Source organism: Lagopus muta, chromosome 4 (assembly GCF_023343835.1).
Source record: "Lagopus muta isolate bLagMut1 chromosome 4, bLagMut1 primary, whole genome shotgun sequence".
Lineage (NCBI taxonomy): Eukaryota > Metazoa > Chordata > Aves > Galliformes > Phasianidae > Lagopus > Lagopus muta.
Window position 1 is genome coordinate 45,825,475 of NC_064436.1, and position 24,091 is coordinate 45,849,565.

The 24,091-nt window shown below is 38.8% G+C and overlaps 1 protein-coding gene across 1 annotated transcript; it reads left to right on the forward strand.

The window, feature by feature from the left end:
* Positions 1-687: 687 nt before the first annotated feature.
* Positions 688-23,250, forward strand: CHIC2 (cysteine rich hydrophobic domain 2). Its single transcript, XM_048943210.1, has 6 exons — positions 688-987; positions 8,374-8,428; positions 8,574-8,729; positions 18,343-18,399; positions 18,566-18,625; positions 21,342-23,250. The coding sequence occupies exons 1-6, from the start codon at positions 869-871 to the stop codon at positions 21,390-21,392; spliced, it is 498 nt and encodes a 165-aa protein (XP_048799167.1). The 5' UTR covers positions 688-868; the 3' UTR covers positions 21,393-23,250.
* Positions 23,251-24,091: the final 841 nt, after the last annotated feature.

The following is a 24,091-nucleotide window of genomic DNA, read 5'->3' on the forward strand; positions in this document are numbered from 1 at the left end:
CAGATTGGACACTGGGAAAGAATAATTCTCAGAAAGAGTGGGGATGTATTGGCACAGGCTGCCCAGGGAGGAGGTGGAGTCACTGTGCCTAGAGGTGTTCATGGAACGTGCAGATGTAGCATTTACAGATACAGTTAGTGAGCACGGTGATGATGGGCTGAGAGTCAGACCAGATGCTTTTAGAGGTCATTTCCAACCTTAATGATTCTACAAACTGTTTAGAGAATGAGAATTTCACTCTTTCAGGGTTCCATGGTTTATTTTAACGCGCATAAGGACCATTCTCCTGCAATTTCTCTGCTTTGCCCTCCACGCGCAGGCTGCCGGAAGGCTGCCAGTACTCAGACACACTGAGCACACCAAGGGACAGACACACGTTCCGCACAGCCCCCATCCGAGCGGCAGAACAGCAGCGCTGGATGGAAATCGCTTCCCCTACAGAGCCCTCAGCTAAGCCAGAAGGCCTAACAGACACCCGTAGCCCCACCACTTCAGTGGACGCCCCAGAAGAGAGCGTAGAGCAAAGACGGGCACCAACACCCACCCAAACCCAGGGCACAAGCCACCCAACGGCGCGCCGCCCTCCCCCGCCGCCCATCCGCGCTTCCCGTGCGGCGCGGGGCGGGGCGTCCCTCCGGCCGGATGTTGTTGTTGTTGTTCCTGCCCCGCCCCTCGCCCCCTCCCCCCGCGGAGGGTGACGGGCGCTTCCTCGCCCGGAGCCGCCGTCTTGCAGCCGCCGCTTCTCCGCGGCCCTGCTGCCGCCCGCTCCGGCCCCGGGACCCGGGCCTCCTGCCGCCCCTCCATCCCCCCCCCCGCCGGGCCCGCCGCTTCGGCTCCTCGTTTCGACCTCACCCTCCCGGGCCCGGCCATGGCGGACTTCGATGAGATCTACGAAGAGGAGGAGGACGAGGAACGAGCGCTGGAGGAGCAGCTCCTCAAGTATTCTCCCGACCCGGTGGTGGTGCGCGGCTCCGGCCATGTCACCGTGTAAGGGCCGCGCCGGGGCCTGCGCGCCGGGTGCCTGGGCGGGAGGCGAGTGGAGGCCGGGGCGGGCCGGGGGCAGGCGGGGGACGGGCGGCGGGCCGGGCTGCGGACAGCGGCCGGAGCCGCTGTCCCGGTGCCGGCTTGGGGCCAGTTGGGGTCGCCCGGGACTCGCGGGTAAGCGGGGAGCTGCGGAGAGGCGAGGAGGATACGAGGCTGTGAGTAAGAGAGGAATGCGAAGCGCTGGTCCGGAGCGGTGAGGTGTCAGGAAGTCAGGTGCGTGGGGCTCTGTGTGGGATTGGGAACGCGCCGCAGGGCTGTCTGCGTGCCCGCTGCCCGTCCGCGGCCACGTGGGGCCGCCCCGAGGGCTCTAGGGGGGGCGGAAGAAGCCCCGGGACACACGGGTATCTCTGCGGTAGGGTTGGGTTGCGGTGGGTGCACGTGGTTTCACTTTGTCTGACACGGGAGGTGCTGCGAGTTTTGGTTTGCAAATATCCCTGGCGCTAACGCTGTGAGTTGGCGTGGGGCTTCTCAATAATTAAACAGGTGAGGGTGACTTTCCTCCAGTTGGTTCCATCGGGCTCACCCTGCTGAAGCATAAGGTTGTCTCCAGCTTCAGGTACTGAAATAGCAACCTAGAGACAAAGCACTGCATGGCAAACTTTATATAAATAGTTATGTTTGTGTGTATATATATATATATATATATGCATTAAAAAAGTATATTTTAACTGTTCATCAGGACTAGCCTTGCAGCAGAAGCATCAAAGTTGAAGGTATTGTGTTCTACTTCTCTGACTCCCCTGACCTCTGCTGATTTCCATATACCGCCCTGTCCAGAAATCTGGGTTTAACTTTGGAATAGTTTGGTGGTGCTTTGATTCATCACTGCTATAGTTGATTGATATTATGAAATGCTGACAACGAGATGGTGGAGATTGCCAGCTGGCTATAAACAGGAAACAAGATGTGATAGACAGAGAGGTTTAGAAGCTTGGGAGGGTGTGGAGTGGGCAGGAGGCTGTGAAGCCCACTGAAGGGAAATGTATCCAAAATGTTCAGTGTATGACTTTGTATTTCACTCCGTTGTGATTGAGATGTTTTTGTCATCCAGTGGCTGTTTGCCATCTGTGAAAATAAGCTGGTAGCCTTGATCTTTTTCTGGTGAGCAGATCAAGAATGTGGATGGTTGTCTTATTGACGGATGGAAATGTATCAAGAACTGAAATTGAGGCAAGCACTGGTTTCTTCTCCAGTGCGTGAAGGCAGGTTGTGTGAGATCCGTTAATAAAACCCTGAGGAAGCTTGCATACCATGTCTGTGACTGGTATGGACTTTGTGGCTGAAGGATAGCTGCCTCATTAATTGTTTATTAATGATCACTAGCTCATAGCTGTAACACCTTACTCAAAATATTAGTTCTGTAGCTTCTGGATGAGTAATGATATGTGAGCATGGACCTCCAAAATCATGCAATTGGATCTTAATGTACTTTTTTATTGCACTGGGTGCACAAACAGTTCCCTGAATAGTGTTAGCCCCTTTCACCTTTCCGCAGCCTATGACATTTTTCCTAGTGGATGAGAAGCTTATTACTAGTACTTAGATCACTGTCAGGACACTCGCTTCTTGAATTTAAGAAATAAGTCAAAGTGTATGTGTCTAATTAGTTTGTTTTGCGTGGTATAAAAGCATATGTGTGCTTTGAAGGTCTGGCCAAAAAAAAAAGGAAAAAAAAAATCAGTGGTTAAATAAAGTGAATGCTGGATTGATCTGTCTCTGACTCTGTTGTTTAAAGAGGTGCTGACTGATTTTGCTGTGTGCGTATTTAAATAGATGCTCTCCTTTTTGTTGTCTTCTGTTATATCCTCTGATCTTCTATAGGAGTCATAATGTTTTGTTTGAAATATGTCATTTTCATGACTACAAATTAATGTCAGAAAGGCATTTACTATTACTCAATTTCATCCAACAGATAGTGGAAATGTGTGAGAATCCTTTCTAAGCTAAGTAGTTAAAAGAGAGTCAAAAGAATTCAGGTAAATATTATCCAGATAAAATGTACGAAGGCCTTGCCTTCAATTTTGGGACTTTTGTTTGATGCTAAGAGTAATCCTCTTTAAATTCACTGTTTGGAGCATGCTGCACGCAATCCTATATATATTTTGTAAAAGCATTTTTTTTTAAATATTCAGGTAAGTCATTTTCACACCAGCAAAATTTAGTTATTTTGGTACTCAGTAGTAGTATTTGAGGTGGATTTTTTTTTTTTCTTGAAGAGATCTCTAGTGACAAGAACCTTGAGAGCTGAGAGAGTACAGAATATTATTTACATTAGTTAACTGAATTGAAAAATCCAGGGTATTTCACACTTTTTTTTCCCCCTAGAATCTTGTTGGGGTGGAAGGAGAGGTTCAGGATGAGTCTGAAATCGCTAAGAGAATATTTGTGATAGATGTTATCTTACTGTATTTTCAGTGACTTTTTCTGGGCTTCCCCGTTCCTTGGTCAGCTGAGACATACATGCCTTATCCCAGAGGCTGTTTTAGCTAGTAAGGTTGGGTTTAGTTGTCTTCTGCAGCACCAGACTGATAGAGAGCTGTTGTGATGTGCTTCTGAATGCCTTTCTGTGCTGTGCATCTTAGCACTTCTTGTGTTGATGCAATGTAACTGTTTGTGGCAGGGCAAAACCTTCAAAAATAAATTTTCATGGGAGTGAAAAAGAGGGTAATGGAAGAATCATGCATGGGAGAGTGTGAAGATGTGTGGAATCTGTATGTATTTTGTAAGAGCTGTGAACGTGTGGAAGCCCAGAAAGGACTTGCTGGAACTGGTGGATAGCAAGTGGACATGTGCCAGCAATGTGCCCTCACAGCCCAGAAAGCCAACCTTGTCCTGAGCTGCATCAGGAGTGTGGCCAGCAGGTAGAAAGTGGTGATCCTGCCCCTCTGCTCTGTGCTCATGAGACTTCTCTTGAAGTGTGGTGTCCAGATGTGGAGTCCTCAGTACAGGAGAGACATGGACCTGGAGAGTGTCCAGGCAAGGGCCACAAAATTGATCCGAAGGATGGAACACCTCCCCTGTGAGGACAGGCTGAGAGAGTTGGAGCTGTTCAGCCTGGAAAAGAGAAGGCTTTGGAGTGACCTGATAGTGGCCTTTCATTATCTAAAGGGGATCTATGAGAAAGAAGGGGACAGACTTTCTAGCAGGGTCTGTTGTGATAGGACAAGGTGAAATGGTTTCAAAGTAAAAGGGGGGAGATGTAGATTGGATATAAGGAAGAAGTTTTCTACAATAAGGGTAGTGAAGTAGTGGAACAGGTTGCCCAGAGATGTGGATGCCCCATCCTTGGAGACATTCAAGGTCAGGCTGGATGGAGCTCTGAGCAATCTGATCTAGCTGTGTAGGTGTCCTTGTTCATTGCAGGGGAGTTGGACTGCATGACCTTTAAAGGTCCCTTCCAACTATGATTCTGTGATAGATGAGAAGAATGGAAAAAATGGTTTAGTGTCTCAATAAGAGATGACAAAGAGGAGGAAGATAATGCCTATCAGTTTTACGTGTTAGGAAGATGAGAGCTGCAGCCTGCGAAAAAGTTGTATGTTGGCTGAGCTCTATACTGTAATTTTTTTCCTTTGAAGATTGCACCTCTCACCATTTCTTTCTCCCCATTGTAAACAAGGGAGGAACTCAGCTATGCCTTTCAAGCAGAAACATGTTCGAGAAACACTTTTTCAGGTTCCAGGAAGGTTAAAGGAAGTGCTCATGCACAAGGTGAGCGTGAATGTGTTGAAAACATGGAGGTCATGGTATGAAATAAGAAAGGGCATAGAGCAAGCAGAGGAACGTATGCTTTACTGGGAATGGGGCATTGTACAAAATACACTTAGTGCTACATGAGGACAGCTGTCTGAGGAAATGCAGCTCTGGAATTTTATTTCAAGTGATTTTAAGACATTTTTTGCAGCTTTTTCCTGTGTCATTACAGTGAAACTAGCAGTGTTATGTGTAGTTCCTAATCTTTTAATTTCCAAATTATAGCATGCAGTCAACAGCGATAACACTGGGATCATATCATTTACTTACCAAAGCATTTGAAGTATGGAGTCATCGTCTTTACCACCTACATGTGGCAACTGTAAAATAGAAAGCTCAGAGTGCTATTGGTAGCTGGCTAGCTTTGATGTTTCAGTTTAGCTATCCCAACATGTATTAGACATTGCCACAAATCTTGAATACTGAACCTTAGTCTCATTTGCTTGTAGCTTTATCAAAGTGCATCTGTACTGGTCAGAAGTTTCCGTGCTAGAAAGCTGCACTTGAAGTAATTTACAGTCATACTGAGGCAGTGTGACTGTTTCCAAGTGGGAGAGTGGGGAAAAATATTTTGTCTACTTTAAATACTGATGTTTTATTTTAAAAGACTAAAGATAACTCTGCAGCTTTTGAGTTGGATTGTCTTTGTCAGGCACAACGCTGTAATGTTTGAAGCTGTCAGTATTTAAATACTTTTGGATCGTGACTTTATAAAAAAGCCTTGTTTCTGTTCTGCTGATTTCTCAACCAAACTTCAGCGTGAAACTGCAATTATGTTGTTTTGTGATTTCACTGACAACAGGGGGACTTGGGCTTTTGCTTTACCTGCTTGTGCCTCGGGGTAAAGACTTTCCTTGGCATCTCTTGGTGCAAGGCTCAGCCTCACTTCCTCTTGGGAACAAGAGTTGCTTTGAAAGGAATTATCCTTACAGCTGGCCACTCCTCTATTGTTTGAGTTCATATTTAATCTTTTCTGGGTGTTGAAGTATCAGGTACATGAAGATTGCTTTGTGATTCATTCTTTGAAGATGAGTTGTTTTAGAGAGAACATGCCTCTATTGAGTGGATGGACTTATTATGTGTTAGAATGGTGTTACCAGGTGTGGCTGCACATGAAATATGTGTGGATATGTGAGATTTTTTTCAGCAATTGGTTTCATCTTCAGCCTACTGGCAATTATAAGTAGCTTAACTGATAGGGTGTGGTGCTTCTGACATAATCTTTGTCTGGGTGCTTGATTTCACTCAAGATTTTGGGGAAATGTAGAAGGTCTTCCTGACATAGAGTATTCCACAGAACTTTCTGTTGTGGAGTTGTAGTAAGAATTTGTGTGTGTGTGTTCTGTTTTGAAGTGGTAAACTTGCCTTTTGTTTCTCTAGTTAAGTTTCAATTTAATTCCTCAGTTTTGAGGGACTTGTAGGAATTGCAGAGCTGCTATTCTGCTTAAAGTATTCCGCTGTGTTAGGTGACTTAGGTGTAAGTCAGGTACTGTGTTCTGTCAAGTGGCAGGACTGTGACTTTTTTAACTTCTGAAGAACATATGTAGGGGTTACCTATGGCATCAAATTGATAAGCTATCTATCCTGGCATGCTTTTGCAAACTGTGGCAATGGACATTGCTGCTTAGAGGCTGCGTGCAACCCTACTTGTTCCTGGCATCTGTTTGCCCTATAGTCTCTGGCCTCCACAGCTGTGTAGGGGTAATGTCTACTTTAACATCTTTTTCCTTTAGTGCTTGTTTGACTGGGAATTTGTCTAATCTGTCTTAAAATCTGTTGGCACAGTCTGCCTCTATAATCTCAAGTCGGAATAAACCCAGAAGTTTACTACTTGCAGTTTAAAGAAGCTCTTGTCTTATCTGTTTAGAACCAGTCTCGTGCCGGCTTCAGCCCTCTGTTGTGGGATTTGATGATTAAGAGTTGATCATTGACCTTAACCACTCTCTTCCTGAATCTTTGTACTTTGGTCCCATAGCCTCCCCCCAGCCTTCCAAGTTAATGTCAGCCTCATGGTCTTGTAAGGCACCTGTTTGTACTCCCGTAGTTATATCAGTCTTCCTTCTCTCTGCTTTCTCTTAACTCCAAGTTCTCCATGAGATGTGGATGCCAGAAGAACAACCTATACTGAACATGTGGGCATACAAGGGTTTTATGGAGAGTCAAAATGATGCCCTATGTTGTGGTCTTAATTGTCTAGCTAATGGTTCCTAGTCTTTCCTTGCTACTTTTCATGGCTGCTGCTGTTGAGCTCATGTTTTAAGAGAATCATGCCTTGAGAGATGTAGCTACCGAACTAAGTTGAGCATCATGTAAGCATAGTTTACATTGGCTTTCCCAAGATTCAGAACCTCTTATGTAAGTTCACGTGCCATTTTTTGTTCACTTGGTTTTGTGAGGTGTGTCTGCAGTGCGTTTCCATTGGTGCAGCACTTAACTGCCCGTTGTCCGCTTACGTACTTGGACACATTTGTCCATTGGCAAGCAGAGCACTCTGCTTAGTAAGAAAATATTGCCTGAGGAATACCCAGCTGCTCAGTGAATGTATTCTCAAAAAATTTATTTAAAATAGTCAACTGTCAGGGCTCAAGTTAGCTGGAGCACAACTGAGTAACTGGTCTTGCGGTCAACATTGAAGTCTTGAGTAGTTTAATGTCTGATTTGGTTTGTAGTTTTGGTGATAAATCTGCATTGGTTTGTGTTCAGGAACTTGTTAATTGCAAATAAAATTTTGACCTGAGTGTTGTTTTCCAAATTAGTAGCTTGTCATACAGTTTTGTTATCACCTTTTTCAGGCTGTAGAGTCCCTTAGCTGCAACCTAGACTGGATGCCAGAAAGCATTCAGGTTTTATTTGAGATGTTTTCATTCACGAACCCTGTCAGCCACCTGTAAGATAGAAAACAAACAGGCTTTTCTGTCTTTTTATTTTTTATAAGTCAAGGTGAAACTCATAATCTTGAGATCTTCCATGACCCAGGTCAGACCGAAATTCTAGTCCATATCAGGTTTTTCATAGCTTTCCATTCTCAATTGATATGGATGTTTGTTTGTTTCAAGTTAGCGCTTAAACTGTGTTTAGTAAGTTTGAGAACAGCAAATACCATCCAGTAAACTAGTAATTTTTTTTTTCTGAATAAGCAAGGTGTTATTGAATCCATTTTTATGCTTAGAACAGTTTGGTGTTACTCCATTTAGATCCTGCTGAATGAGCTTTTCTTCAAGATGCATCTGTACTGGGTGGAGTGGGAAGATTTGCACTGTGACCTTACCTTTCTCTCCTCTTAAATACCTCTAATTTTTCATATTTATTCTGTTGCTTATGAAGATTTTGCTGAGTTTAAGGAAGAGTCAACAGTGTTTATGGATCTTTAAAAGAGGCTGAAGGCAAAGTGAATTCCAGACTGTTTATGATTGTGTGTTTCTGCCTGTTAGGATAGCATTTAGTAATTACCTTTAGGAAACATTTTTTTCCATAAATCGATGCTGTTCTTTGGGTTCATATCGGGTGCTCGTAGCTTGGGTGTCGTAAGTTGGGGTTATTTATGATTCTGGTATGAGTATCATTGTGTTTTTTCAGGTTTGGACTAAGCAACAAATTTGAAGCAGAATTTCCTTCATCTTTAACTGGGAAGGTGAGTATCTGTGAATAAAAAAAAAATAAATTAGAATTTGATTTAAGACTTTTGCTATTATAAAAGCAAAAGCTTAAGTTGTGGTCCAGTCCAAGAGTAATAAATCACACTGCTGTGGTAATAAGTATTTTGCTTTTTCTTGTAGGTTGCACCCGAAGAATTTAAAGCCAGCATCAGTAGAGTTAACAGTTGTCTTAAGAAGAACCTTCCAGTTAATGTACGATGGCTACTTTGTGGATGCCTTTGCTGCTGCTGCACTTTAGGTTGTAGTATGTGGCCAGTTATCTGCCTCAGTAAAAGAGTAAGTTGAACTGTTCTTATTTTTGGTAGTCAGAATTGTACTGGCTTTGTTCTTTTTTTTCCTCTTATTTCTCATATCCTCTTTTTTTCCATGTCAACTTTAATAAAGCATACTTCTGCTTACGAAGATGAGTTTGATTTCATACATTTTAATCCCTGTTGTCTGTCATACAACTAGATGGTAGTGAGAATGCTGAGCTTACAACTCAGTGACTCATAGTTTAGCAGTGTCTCTGCTAGAGCTGTGTACTGTGCAGCACTTACTGTTACAGAGATAACTCTGAGCACTTTTAATAGCTTCTCTGTGATACTCTGTTTGGGATCATCAGAATTGGACATTGTTTGTTGTGAAGAGTATGTGAGGAGTTTCTAATTATACTGTGACCTAAGTAGCCATATGCTTGCATTTACAAATAATTTTTTTAAAGATTGTTTTATCTTCCTTCCTAGCTGTAGATGAATAAGATATTTCTTCTTGCATCAACAGCTAGAAATTAGTGTTTTGTCTGTGTCTCTTAGTGTGTTGTTCGCAACAGAAGCTTCTTGCATGTGTCTGATTTTTTTCCCCTCCCTTATTCCACTGCAAGTAATTTTGCAACCCTCCCCATCTCTTCTGTTGTCACGTGTGTAAAAACTTTGGCTCATCTGATTTCACTTCTTTGCAAGAAGTCTCTGTGCATCACCATCCTCTCCTTATATTGGTGCTGTAATGCTTTCAAGTTCATGATGACGCTTGTGTGTATTCCATCTTGTGTAATACCTTCGTGCTTTTCTTGACAGCAGACCTCATTTTGCAGTCCGTAAATCAGTGCTCTGAGGTTGACAGTGATTATATGCTTCTGCAATGTGATTATATTTATTTATATTTATGTTATAATTTATATTTATATTTTTATTTGCTCATCTTTTCAATATTGATCAAGCATTTTCAGATGGAGGCTCCTGCACAAATGCACACCTGCTCAAGCATGTGGTGCTGCTAAAACCAGAAGCTGTGCAAGCTGCTTTGTAGTTTTAGTATTGGTAGTACCATTATGTGCTGTAAAAGCTATGTCTGAACTCCTGAAACCCCCAGGTACTGAAAGCAAACAAGAAGAATAGAGCATAATAAAACCAGTGCATATTTCTTTTGTCTAATTTTTTTGTGTAAATCTTAATGAGTATTTTCTTGGAGGGATTACTTTAAACTGGTTTTAACTGTATGCAAAATAACCTGCTGGTAATATTGGAATCCATGGAGAGATACAGTTTCAGTTTGAATTATTTCAAGCCCTTGGATTTGTACCTTTAAGTTGCTATGAACTAGTGAGTTTCCTGTAGGATGACCATATATCTACATCCTGAAAGTCTGCTGCAGGAAATCAGCTGATTACTTCAACAGGTAGATTGGTGACCTAGCCAGCTTGCAGAGATAACTATTTTCTATTTGAAGTCTAGCTCTGTTTGTTAAAAATGTAATCTGGTGGTAGAAAGTAATGTTGCTTTTGGGAGGAAGAGGCCGATGTCTTGGAATCCAGTACTGAAAGTCGCTAGTAATCAACTTCTTAATGCAGTGTTTAACAGTCAGAAAAAAAGGTAAGGGCTTATAGTATCTGGGGCCAGGAAACAGAGTTGTAGTATGAGGAAAGAGGTTCTGTGCAGGAACCCAGTGAAGCAACAGAGGAGTGCTTCAGTTGTTGTTAGCTTGGGATGGGAGTTCTGGTAAGCTCTCTTTCAGAAGGATAAATCTGGAAAAAAGGCATGGATACACAGTTCAGAAGGTATTACTTCAGGAATTCCACAGCTTTTCCTGCACTGAAGGTGGGTGATTCATGCTGGACTTACAAGCTTAGAACCTGATGAAATTAAAGGTAGGTCTCAGCTGCCTGAACACTGTTGTGCCACTGTGAGTGGCATAGTGGCATTAGACATGATACCTGCAGCCTTTGTGATAGCACTGAATACATGTGTTCAGGCTGTTTGATTATTACTGTGGAATGAAAATCCTTTAAGTCAGATGTTGTGACAACATCACTTGTCTGTATCAGCAATGCAACATATAGATGTCTGTTTAAAGGGTTATTGTCTATCAGGTGAAGAGCTGGGAACTCAGTTGGGTGAGTTGATGACTATAATATAGAGGAGAATTAATTAACTGACTAATACAGGAGTGCTTTCCCAAATTGAAACTCTTAATCCTGGATCTGGCTGAGAAAGGCTTGATGAAATGAAAATGGCACTTTCATCAGAATTTTGAATTAGTCACAGTAATTCTCTTTTTTATTTTCTCCTTACTGCTTAGAATAGCTTTATGAATTCTAATATTTGAATGCTATCACAAAAGTAAATTATTTTGAAGCTACACACTTTGAATGACTATTTGTATAATGGGAATATGTGCTTATTTTTGTGCATTTGTGTAAAAATTAAGTTATGGATTTGTCTCCTTAGATCAGCAAGTCCTTCAAACCAGGAGTTTTTTAAATCACAGGCATTTGCAAGCCTTTCTTCTTTTGCAGTGAGGTATTAGAGAGAGAGCCTGGTACTCTTCACCAGTAGAATAAATGTTTAATTTGATTAAATATCTTATTGCCTCTTTCCTTTAATGTGGTCTTGATTGGATTTAGATGAATAAAAGCTGCAAGAAAATTGCAGGAAGTACAGTTCCTTATTTGCAGATCTAGATTGTCAGTGATCTTCAGCAGTTATACACAGATTGTACCATCCTTCCTGGGACAAGTTCCAGGTTGTACAGATGGACAGTAAGTCTGAGTTTTTTTCTTTAAATAAAAAGAATGACATAATGAGTTATAATTCAAAAATGTGTACAGGCTGAGGTGCCCATTTGGAGCCACTTTTTCAAATTAATTGACAGTCATTTCAGTACTAAGTGCTGCTGTTCTCGATTTGTAAATGGGGTAAATGGTTTCAAGAGAAACTGTAATAGTGAAAGCTATGATAAAATTGCCGTACCTCTAGATTTCTTAATAGTGTTCTGCATGTAAATTACATGTTTCAGAGGTTCATAGGCAGTCTCTTAAAATGAATAGATGAGATATTTAAGAGCAATCTGTACTAATACTTTTATGAGCTGCTTGTTTGTTTTTGAGTTCAAACAAAGCTGATGAATGCTGCTTAAACCCTGTTATTAATTGCCACTTGCATAGCAATTTACATCTTCAGAGTGCTGTATAAACATAAGCTAATTACAACTTCCAAACTGCTGATTAAATTAAACATGCAGTAGAGATGCAGGATTAAATTTATGGGTGATAGTGATAAACCACATTAGTTCTGTTTATTGCTGCTTTTAATACAATTCATTTATTTACACAATTGAAGAAAAAAAAGATTTTCTTCTCTGCATACCTGCCAGGAACTTGACACTAGAGATGCTCTGATGTGGTAATACTTTTCCAAACAGTTTCAAGGGACAATCATATAAAACAAAAGGTGCTGCTTTTTTTTTTTTCTATTTAGAATCTCTTTTCTTATAAGCTCACATTGTAATTTAATTTGGAAGATTCTGGAAAGTTGTAACCTCTTTGTTTATTCTAACCAGAAAACATGCAAAATTTATATTGGGTTTGGCCAGTTTAGTGAAACTTTTAAAAGAAGAATTTGTATGTGCCTAATATACAGTTTTTTCAAATCATCTCCTTTTTGGTATTGATTCTGAAGGATGAGACAGCTCTCCTACAAAGAGAAGACTGCAGGAGATCATAAGTCTTCTATTATGCCGAATGCATGTGGAAAGTGACAAGTTACTGTTCATTTTGTTCCCTATTAACTTATTTTTTTGAATTTGGAACAGTGATGGTATTGATGGAAAAATCTGAATTTTAATGTAGCAATGTTTATTTTTTCCCAGCTAATTGATTATCTACAGGATCAGCACACTTAGGATTCTGTGATCTTCTGGTTCAGTCCTAGAGAGGCAGGATGCTAGAGACTGTTCCTTTTAGAAGGATCTTCAGTGTGCATGCTGGATTTTGCAGGGCCTTCTGAAGTTGTTTTGTTGCTTTGTGCTGCCTCTCATGTAGTTTCTCTTCCATTCTTTGACCCTGCCCTTAGATAATCGTAACAGCAAGAATCAAAGGCTTCCTATTAATAAATGAAGCCTGGGAGTGTTCCTAGGAATTGGAGCTTTATAACTTGTACTCGTAGGAAGGTCTGTGGCAGGTGTTGGTCCTGTGTTGTGTAACAATTTGTTGTGTAACGATTTCTAGGCATTGTCAGGGTGCTTCAGACACTATGGGTGGTTTGGAAGTTACGAAAACTTACTGATGGAGATGTCAGCTCTTCCCTGCCAGCTGGCTTCAACTGAATGGGAAAGTTTCTGGGCACAGCTTCATTTCCTAATACAGTTGTAACCTGAGATCATTGAGTTTCTCCACCTACTCTGGCCCTGAACTATATTCTGTGGCATGTTACTAGATACTTTGGAAATAAATGATCAAGATCCAAACTGACATCTTTGTAGTCTTGAAAGGGGAGATGGAGGTAGAATTTTAATAATCTGCACTCAGTTTATAACTTTTTACAGTGGACAACACCAGATTAGTTATTTGGTAGATTCTGTTTTCATCCCTGCTGTGGTCAGTTCTACCTTCCATGTTCCGTGTGGCCATTTCTGTGAGGGTGTCCTTCAGCAGGAGGTGAATGCCTTTATTGTGCCCAGAATTAAATCTATTTGGAGGGAAGGAGATTTGTGGGTTTAATGGCAGATTCAGAGATGGAATTTCATTTTGGAATGCAAGAATTAAGTCGTTTACCAATTTGAGTTTGGAGTAACGATATTAGTTATCATCTTGATGCTTCAGGGATTGAGTCAATATATGTCTGTCCAAGAAATGTTTATGCACTTCACAGTTAGGCCTTCTCGAAGGAATACTGCTAGTTTTGCCAAGGTCAAAATGTTTCACTACAAGACTTCTCCATAGCAGGAAGTTTCCACCAGAACTGCTACATTTGTTTCCAGGTGTTATTCAATATATGTATATGGGTTTCATATACACTCACTTTCTTAGTGCAGTGGCTTCTGATATGAGTACACACTCTTAAGCTTGTAAGAAGCATCCTAGCTGCCAACAGGAAAGGTTGTGCAAAGTGCACTAATGTGATCTAACAGACAGCTTTTCAAACCTCTATCAAGATACTTGTAGTTCAGTTATGTATGTTTTGATTACAATATTGGTATTTTCATGCCACTAATATAGAACTTAAAGCTGTTTGGACTTCTGTCACAGTCCACACATTACGAACTCTACAGAAGGGTTTTTAATACTGGAAGCAACATGCTGTGTGACAGCATAGCAAGACCTCCTCCATCTCAGCTCTGTCTACAGTATGTTTTTACGTTTCTCACACAAATATGGTTAATAGATACTTGATATTGCCTGAGTGTCAACTATATACCCGCACTTTTAGTGTTTTTTTTTTTTTTTTTTTTTTTTTTTTTTTTTTTTTTTTTCAAACTCTTTGTGAAAGAATTAAATCTCTGAAAGCATTTGTGTGTGAGAGAGGTGGTTTAGGGATATTCTGGCTTGTTGAAAGTGAGCACACAACTGTGTGACTTGGTTAACCTCACTATCAGGGGTGATAACTAAATTACTTGGGTGTGAATTTTGTAGACCAGTATATCTTTGTCTGGAAAATTAACAGGGATTCATTCCTACTTCTGTCTTTTTTTTTCTTTTTTTTCTTTTTTTTCCTTTGAATGAAAGGAGATGGTGGAGGTCAGAGTTCTGATAGGATTCTGAGCTTATTTTCCTTGAGATGTATTTGAAATTCGGGCAGTATGACCATTACAAAAAGTTTCTTGAATTGGTCTCCTTGCATTGTGAAATTTGAGCATAAAGTATGTTTATTTTTTCAAAGCAATATTTGAGATCATTAATACTTGATTGTGGTAAGATTTTGTATTTGAAAATCTCCATGTGCAGTTTATGGGACTAACATAACACTACATTTGCATAAATGTTGGAAGTCTTCAGATTCAGATCAAATGCACGTAAGGGGAGATTCTTCTGCTGTTTCCAGACACCTATGAATAAAATTGGTGATGATGAATAGTGTTGTCACCGTCTGTATTGTTTCTTCACTTAAAGCATAGGGAGTTACTCAAATGAGCACAACTTTGGGTATCACATAAGACCTCTTGTTTAACATTACGTTAGTCATTCGTTGGGTTACAGCATGAGGTGGAGGAGCTTTGACTCATTTGCTGGTACTGCGTGATGCAGTGTCTATATTCCAGGTTACACACTGCAGGGAGCCTTATGTCTGTACAGCCTTGCAGTCCAGATCATAACTGCATCTGGAACTGCAACCTAACGTCACTAGACACTGTGAAGACATAGGAGAAAGCTCTTGTGGTTGACAGTACAAGTGGCACTCTGTTTGTAATAATTGGTGCCTTTTTTCTGTGTGATGAGTTCATAGTCTTTCTGATATTTTTCATGTTCAGGGCAAAACTGTATCTAATTGAGAGTAACACGAATTGGTAAACTGCATTTTGATTTGGGCTTTTTTGGTAGTTTGAATATCCAAAGAATACAGTCTTACATTAGCATCTTTAAACATCTTTAGAGTCATTTAATAAAAATTCTTTCGTTAAAGGTTGCATCTAGACTGAAGGGATCTATGCCACAAAAGTGTATTGCCAACGTTAAACACTACGTGCGATTTTACAGAGCGTGTTACAAAGTACACTTTCATATCATTAGTATACTAAAAACTATATTTAAATTGCAGTTTCAGCTTTGCTCAAATATTAATGTGTTTTCTTAGAAAAAATGTAGAAGCTGGATAGTGTTAGATCTTTCTAACGCTAGCAAGTCTCTCTTCCACTTAATTTGTGCTTTTGTTGTGGCTAACAAATAATTTGCTGTATAGGTTTTTCTGTATACCATTGACAGAATATATAAGCTTGTCATCCTGGTGTGCTGGAAATGCTACACTCAAATCAAGTGCTTCTTTCTGGTTTTGTATATCCTCACCTGCTCCTCACTGTAAATCATTGAGATGTCAAGAGCAGTGATTAATTAAGCTGCACGTGCAAGTGCTTTTTTTCACCTGTCAAGTAGGAAGAAAACTTACTATAGTGAATTGTCTGATGCTGCTTAATTCATTTCTTTTTATTCCAAGCTCAGATTTGCAGAAATAATTTACAGTCTAATTTTCATTAACGTTTTAGTATATATAATGTGATGTGATTTGGGAGCTGTGAATATCCCAAGTTATACTACAGGAGGGTTTAGATGTGCATCCTTGGGAACTCAAATAATCACGGTCGCAAGGCTGCATGTGTTTTTATCTAATGCTGCTCAAATGACTTTAAACTGGGTTCCTTTTTAAGACAACCAATTAATACTACATAACTACCTATCAGTTTCTTATTTATGTGTATGCATTGTAATATATTTGTAATTTTATTGGAATTTGAAAAGCTTAGATGTTTTTCACACTCTTTTGGGCAAACAATGAAATTAAATTGTATAGTGATCTTAATCTATTATTAAGAGGTCCCGGCAAGGAAGATTACAAGGTAGATTCAGGTTTTGAATCGGTTTTGCCATTGGTTTAGCAGCGGGTGGGCAGGCAGATGCCTGCTCAGAGTAGAACCTATTGCCATTTTTCACCATTGATAGAGTAGCCTTTCAGAGTCAATGAGCTCTGTCAATGTGAGCTTGTCAAGGCTACAACTTCATAGACCTGAGAGGCGGTTTGAGAGGTCAGCCCTTTTCAGGTTTGCTGTGATGCAAATGAACTTTAATGCTTAAACAACTATTGGAATTTTTATGTCTGCTCCTTGTTCTTTTTTCTTCACAAAGTCATTGACGAGACATTCAGTGCTTTTTAAATTGGAAGTTGCATTGTGCTAAAGACCTAGTACAGATTTACGGAGGGCTGAAAGCAGTTAGATCATGTTCTTTTCATGGTGCGATTAGAATCAAATCGATTTCCCTACAGCCTTCAGCATTCAGATGGCAATTTTAACAAAGCTTGGGGGCTAGACAAGGGACAAAACGACTGAACTGAATGTTAATTACACTCTGCAGCCTTATTTTCTTTTGATTTGGAGCTGACTGGCAACTAAATTAACAAAAGTGTGACCATAACTGCTGCCCTATTTTCATTTAAAAGGAGAGCAGACTCTAAAAGGCTATCTTTACAAAGAAACAAGTGAGGTCTACTGATTATTGTTAAAGGGCACTGTCTTTAAAAACATAATAATAACAATAACCCCCAAAACGCTCGGTTCCAAACTGAAGTGATAAATTAGTCGCTGGCACCTCCACCTTTGGATAGTTCCTTGACTTACGCTTTTTGAAATACAAAATAATAAAAATTCAGTTTAATGAGTATTTATGGATGGCAGTGATCTAATTTTTATCACGTGACCGCAGCCCATGCTTAGACGTGCTTCCCTGTAGCCACCACAATATTATGCTGGAGAGTAACTGGAGGTTTAAAAGCAGAAAATGTTAGAATTTGATGGGAAATGAATAACTTGTTGTCTAATTTTTATTTTGTTCAGACATGCTTTTTTGCCAGGGCTGCATTTTGCTTGATTTGTTAAGGTTCATTTACAGTACTTGTATTTTGTAGTAATAGCAGCAAGATGCTTTCTCATCCCTTCCCCTCACCCCTCTGTGCCTTGTAAGGAAGCTGCAGCTGCACTAAGTTGTATTTGATCCTTGTCATTGCTCCGTCCTTTTGCACCTGCAGCTCTGTTGGTCTCATCTTAACACCTGGCACCATGAATTATCCTCTATTTATTCATAGTCAGTAGCAAATCCCATTTAGAGCTGAGCAGTATATATATTTTGGCAGTCAAATGACCATAAATGTCAGAATGTATTTCTCAAATGTAAATACAACAGAATAATTATATTCAAAATGCCGTGAAACTTTACAGTGCAGAAAGTCCTTTAATGCTTGTGTGTGTGGTTTGAAAAAGCTGTGAAGAAACAGATTTCAGAATTCTCTATCTGAAGTGTCAACTGTGGAAAAGACAGGCATTCAAACTTGGCTTTAGAGTCCTAAATACTGGGTTTGCTCTTTATGCAAATCACAGGTTTTCTAACGTTTGTTTCTGTGAGTTACTGGGACTTTTTGCATTTTGGATTTGCTCCCTAAAATGTGAGCATAGATGTAACGACTCTGTTTTTGTTTGCTCAAATGGACTACTGCGTGTTTGTACTCAACCTATGACATTGTAAAATACTGTTTGCAACTTTTGTCTGCTGAAATACTGACCTTCTAAGAAGTGAAGTTTAGACCACTGGTACCACTGAGTTATGCTCCTGCATTTATGCTTAGGTCATGTTAAAGTTTCTGAAATAGGTTTTGAAGCTGTAACTGCTACGAAGGTGTATATATGTGAACAGATTTTGTTCCAAACTGGTTATATCTTTCTACACTATTTTGACAGTAGTTATTTGCTTGTCATAAAAAGCAATTTTCTCCACTGGTTACTTTTTAAAACCAGGGAAGTTTTGGTAGTGCTACAGACCACCCTGTACTCAGTCACTGTCCTGTACCTCTCTCCTTTTCACACAAAAGCAGCTGCAAAACAAAGTTTTTCTAAAACCACTCAAGAGTAAAATTCTTTCTCATTTGTCTTCCAGACACGAAGATCGATTGAGAAGTTATTAGAATGGGAAAACAATAGGTTATACCACAAGGTGAGTGCCGCAGGGAGCAGCTTCGTACTGTTGGAGTTTGAATTGCACAGTATGGAAACAGATGCTTTTGTTGAACGAAAAATATGAAAGGTGGACAAATGGGCCAGTCTGTGTGCTGCAATAAAATACAGCTCATTTTTCTTCTTTTTCTTTCCTCCTTGTCTAGCTGTGCTTGCATTGGAGACTAAGCAAAAGGAAATGTGAAACGAATAACATGATGGAATATGTAAGTTAAAGGGCTGTTTTGTGAGTTTCTCTATTAAATGATCATTTATTTTGCTTCTGATCTTATTCTTTTCGTGATTATTAATCAGTAAAGGTGTCAGGAGCTTAATCGCCTGAGTGCAAGGATTTTCTACGGTTCACAGATGCATGGTTTCATGTGCAGGACTGATTTATAAAGTTATGAATGACTTGAAAACAAGGCTTCACTGTGTTCTAAAAAATAATAAATTAATTGCCAAGATAAAATAGCTCGAACATGTGCTGATGGAGTGTGAAATTTTAGATGCTGTATAAAGAATAATCACAACTTTGGTTACGCAGCAAGTCAGATATGGCTGTTTTATATGATGCTAATCAAGTCTAAAAGTATGGAAGACCTTTCAATTAAGCTGTTGGAGCTTAAGAAACCTTTAGTAGCCTTTTTGGGTTTTAACTGCCCCTTATCTCAAGTGTCTTGAAAGTATTTTTATCTCAAATTGACGTCACTAAATATTTTTAAGTTTAGCGTTCAAAATCAAAATTCCAGTCTTTGGCTGAGAAATGCACAGTGATAACTTCTATGTATAATATATCATGTCCTGTGTGGGATTTCAGTTTTTTTAGCTGGCAGCATTCTTACTTGTTCTTGATGCTGTTTATGCTTCCATTTTGAAAATCTCTTGGAGTTGCACAGAGGGTACCAGAGAAGGTGAAATTAAGCTGCTAAAATGTAAGGTTTATTTGAATTTGCAGAATTTCATTTAACCCTCTGGGAAGTAGCTGACAGGAGGAGTTAACTTTTTTGAAAAAATAAAGAATAATTTTTGAGAAATATCTACTGTATTAGTTCCAACTTATCTGTGATTTTTTGTTGTATGATACTCTGTTTTTTGAAACAACAAAGCTATCAGGCATGTAAAATTGATTTAAAGCCTGATTAAATAGTAGGAAATTATATTAACCTTTTCCCTTTAGCTTTTTCTGTATCCCTGTTTCTACACTAGATCTGATTTCTAGTCTGAAACAAGATTTTCAAGTTCCTTTTTCTTTTGCAGAGTAGCACTACTCAGTTCACTGAGGGACTTTGTATCATCTTTTCCACAAACTTTAGATAAGTTTGCATAAAGCAAACTTCACAAAGTAAATTTGAGTTTCTCTTTAATTAAGAATTGTAGTTCTCTGACTCATTTTTCTGAAGAAAAACTTTGTTTCATCCAGTGTTTTGCAGATTCAATTTAAAAAGAACAACAAAAAACGACACATACACAGATAGTTTTTAAATACTGTGGCTCAGCAGCATTTTAAGATGATCATTTCTTATGTTAAATACAGTTTAAAATGTTTGGAACTATTTGCATTAATATGTAAGAATAGATGTAGAGCTTTACAGGGTGATGGTCTAAGATTTTATTTTCAGCTTGTGAAACGAAACATTGAATGTGCAATCTATGGATATGTTTAATCAGATTTTAAAAACCTCCTTATATCATTTCCTTAGTTTCGGTTAACTAGCTTGTCTCTTATAAAACCTACCCAAAATGTTGTAGTTCTTGTTTAATTTTAAGTATATATATTTTTTTCAAAACAAGTGCTTTAAATTAGGTTCCTGTACACAAAATATGTAGCCTTGTTCACTTCACGTTCTACGCCCACTGTTGGAGATGCTAAATTGTGTAAGGTGTCATGCTTCCTTGGCATAAACACAGACTTCCAGCTTTTCTTCTTGCTCTTTTTAAACTTTGCTTGAATATCAGAAGCCCCGGGAGCTCTCCAGTACCCAGTGGTCGTCTCGTGTCAGCCATCAGTGGGATTTGAGCTGCTTGCATTGCATTCTGCTCTCAGGATATCAAACCACTTCTGAGTGTTTCTAAAATTATTCATATACCATTCAATTTTCTTGAAAGAGTTGGCCTCATAAGTCATATCAGAGATACTTTTTCTTTTCTTGTGTTTGGTACGTAATCAGATTGGAGCATTTATTTATACCCTACGCAGCCAAATTCTATTATTCTTTTTGATTAAAAAAATATTTAGAAATTTTTTTTTTTTAACTCTATAGAAGACCAAGCTCCCCTTACAAGTAAATGAAATCTTTAGTTATATTACCAAAAGTGTTTATTTTTTACTAATACAACCATCGTGCTATTTGGTAGTCTTATGAAGAATGAAAGTGCACACTTAAATATTTTCTTGGAGCTTTCTGTTTAAATATAAAACAAGATAACTACTTGAATTGCATCCTTGACTTTACAATACTGGATCTGTGTAGTTAAAATTTGAATAGGGACCTGAAGCATAATCATACAGAAACATTAGTTAGGTTTCCTGTTAACTACTTGCAGGTTTGCTTGATATGCAAATTTTTCTGTAGTTGATACAAATTTCAGCATGAGTTTTGAAGTGTAGACTTGCCTTTAGAATCCTATACGGAGTGGAAACAATTTCCAAGAGAATTGCATATGAAACTTAAAGTGGATGTTGCACACGTTTTTGGTTCTTCCAGTTGAAGATGTGTTTAATATTACCAGACAAACTTTTGTTTCCTCTTGGTTCTTTACTAGTAATGGTTTTCTTCCTCCAAAACATTGTTTAATATGATTTCTGCACCTGTTGAAAATACTATTACCTGATGGACTTCAAAATAAAACAAAACTAACAAAAAAAAAAGTGCATTATCATTGTGATAAGTAATAGGGTTGCTACTGCCATTTAATATTGTTTTTTTTCTTTTTGTGCAGGTCATCCTTATAGAATTTTTACCAAAGACACCGATTTTTCGACCAGATTAGCATTTGATTTATTTTTAAGAGACTTATTCAAGTATGTTGTCTTTCCAATGGTGCCTTGCTTGGTGCTCTCCTGGTGGTGACATAGCATTGGTTCTACAGACTCTTGTGGTGTTTCCATTCTTTTTTTGTTTTGTTTTTGTTTGTTCATTTGTTTTAATAAGAGCATGTTCTAAGTGCATTTGGTCAAACTCTGCAAAGTCATTTCATGCAAATGTTAACTACTACTTAAGTTATTACTTTTACTACTTCTGTTTGTTAATGTATCTTGATTTTCAGAGAGTCTTTTATGTGTGCGCGCGTGTGTACATATATTACTATAAATACACAGCTGAAAATGTTCTACAAGTGAGCAGGTATTTTTTTTTACCCCTAAATGACAAAACTGTTTGATTGTACATTGTGTAAGTCCTCTTGATTATTAGTTTATGTGCTGAAATATCATCAAAGATCTACCTAAACTTTTGTCAGTGACTAGTCAGTTGTAAATATTTTTATTTCTTTTTGGATATTGGCTAGCTTCTTCCAACAAAAGAGGGTAATAAAGTTCCTTTTGAAATTGTGCTTTTTGGAACCCATATGCCATTGCATTAATAGGAATCTCTGTGCTTTTCATGAAGAAGTCCTGTCAGCTGGTTCTGAAGAAGTTCTAAACTTAGAAGAAAAAAAAGCAAAATAGAATTACTCATATTAGAAAATTGTTGAACAAATTGCATGCATCTGATTAGTAGAATTCAAGATTTCAACAATATGTTAGTATGTAAACCAATTTCTTATGTTGGTTTATAATGTAGCAGTTTTAATTCAGGCTAATGCCATGTATCATTTTATTTGTATTGTTTACCAGACACATACAGTGTACAGGGGTGCAGAAGATTGTTTTACTAAAATTTTTTCTCCAGGCAGACCTTTCAGGGTGGTTGGTTTTTTGTTTTTTTTTTCTTTTCCATTTTTAATTTTATTTTAAGCCACATAAGCAGAAGAAAGTTAGTGGGCTAATTTTGAATAGTACAATTCTGGGTACAAATGCAGGTGCCATATGTCAGAAGTTATCAAAATACGGTATGCTGGTCAGCAGTGTAAATGTAATTATGTTAAATAATTATGTACTGCACCCTTGCTTCTGCTCATTGTCTGCTTTTGGTTTACAAAGCTTATTTTCTGCACAGTACGAAGTCTTTTTTTTTTTTAAACTGGATATTTGATGTTTGCTTGGGTCAGGCCAGTTGTATTTTATTTCTTCTGCTTGTATCTTAGTTGTACATATCTTCAGACATAGCTTTTCTAAATTGCTACCTATATTTTAAGGTTTGCTTTATGTATCTAAAATTACTGTACATGAACATTAATGTAAGCTATGAATATCTTCCTTGTACAGTTGTGGTAGCAAGCAATAATGTGAATATATGAAAAACAGATACACTCTGCTTAATATTTGTATGAATGAGAAGTTGATACCACTACAAGAGTAATTTTCTCTTTTTAATCTTTTAAATACAAGTTTTATTTCAAGGTAATATATTACAGGTACCTTGATGCTGTGAACTATTTTTCTATGTCTTCAAAATATTTATTCTCTGTAAAATATTCTCCAGTGAGTATTATGTTCCTAAATGTTTGATAGTGGGAGTGGTCTAGGAACTTTTAAGTTTTCTTAAATTCATATCTCTGTATCAGCTCCCTAAAACCACCCATTGCTCAGCTTTTGTGTGTGAATTCCTGCTGTTTACTTTAAAAATAGCTCAGCTATGCTTTTCATACAGCCTACAAGTGTTTGTTTGATTTCACTGAAGGTGACTTTTTAATCAACAAGTATCACTTTTGTGCTGTCTAGGTCTTCTGGGGCCCGCAGTGGTTTTTTTTCCAAAGAAACTAGTTACAATGTTCATTTCTATTTTCATTTAAAATCAGTTACAGCCTCTTCTTTAGTACAAATCTGGTCTGCAGCACTCTTCACACTCAGAAGTATTGTTGTAATCTCGGACCAATTTCAGCCTGTGAAGGAGGACAGAAGCTTAAAGTTGATGGCAGCTGAGGTTCTGGGGGTTGGGAGTTGCAGGGATGAGGTTGAAAATGAACTTAAATAATAACTAGTGTTTAATATTGGTGACCAGAAATGCATATTGATTTCTCGAAGTCTCAGTTTCCAATAAAGTGAATACTGAATATGCCATGCCTAGATTTTATTATCAGTGTTCTCAGTTGACAGCGAAGGCAGGTAAAGTACTGGTAGTACTTTAGCTCAGAGGTGTAAGTTGGCAATGGCTTGCAATACATGCATAGCAGTAGTGAGCTGAGTGTCAGCCGATGACCTTAGTTTGCTCCCCAAGCTTCCCATACTGTATTCTGTGACACTGTGACTACCTTGCCAAACCTGATTCTTAAAGGTACTCCGAGATTGATGTGTGCTGAAACAAGTGCAGTGAATGCAGTCTGACTTTAAGATTTGCGGAGAACACCTTGTTAGTTAGAATACCACGTAAGTAGTAATGCTTTCTAAGAACTCATCTGTTTTAGGTGCATCTGCTGTTAGGTATTTCTGTATTTTTCTCTATCACTTACTCTCTGAGAATTATATTTGTAGAGGGTCCAAAGTAGGGCTTCGAGCAAATAAAAGCCTAAATCCCACAGTAAGGTGGTAGACTAGTTGCCTTTTAAAACATTTCTTGTCTTATTAATATCTCTGAGCATACTTCCCAGAA

Bases quoted from the DNA above. Each gene is read 5' to 3' on its own strand.
- CHIC2 (XM_048943210.1), top strand. From the start codon at position 869: ATGGCGGACTTCGATGAGATCTACGAAGAGGAGGAGGACGAGGAACGA. The intron at 8,429-8,573 runs GTGAGTATCTGT...TTTTTCTTGTAG, and splicing joins CTTCATCTTTAACTGGGAAG to GTTGCACCCGAAGAATTTAA. The intron at 18,400-18,565 runs GTGAGTGCCGCA...CTCCTTGTCTAG, and splicing joins ACAATAGGTTATACCACAAG to CTGTGCTTGCATTGGAGACT.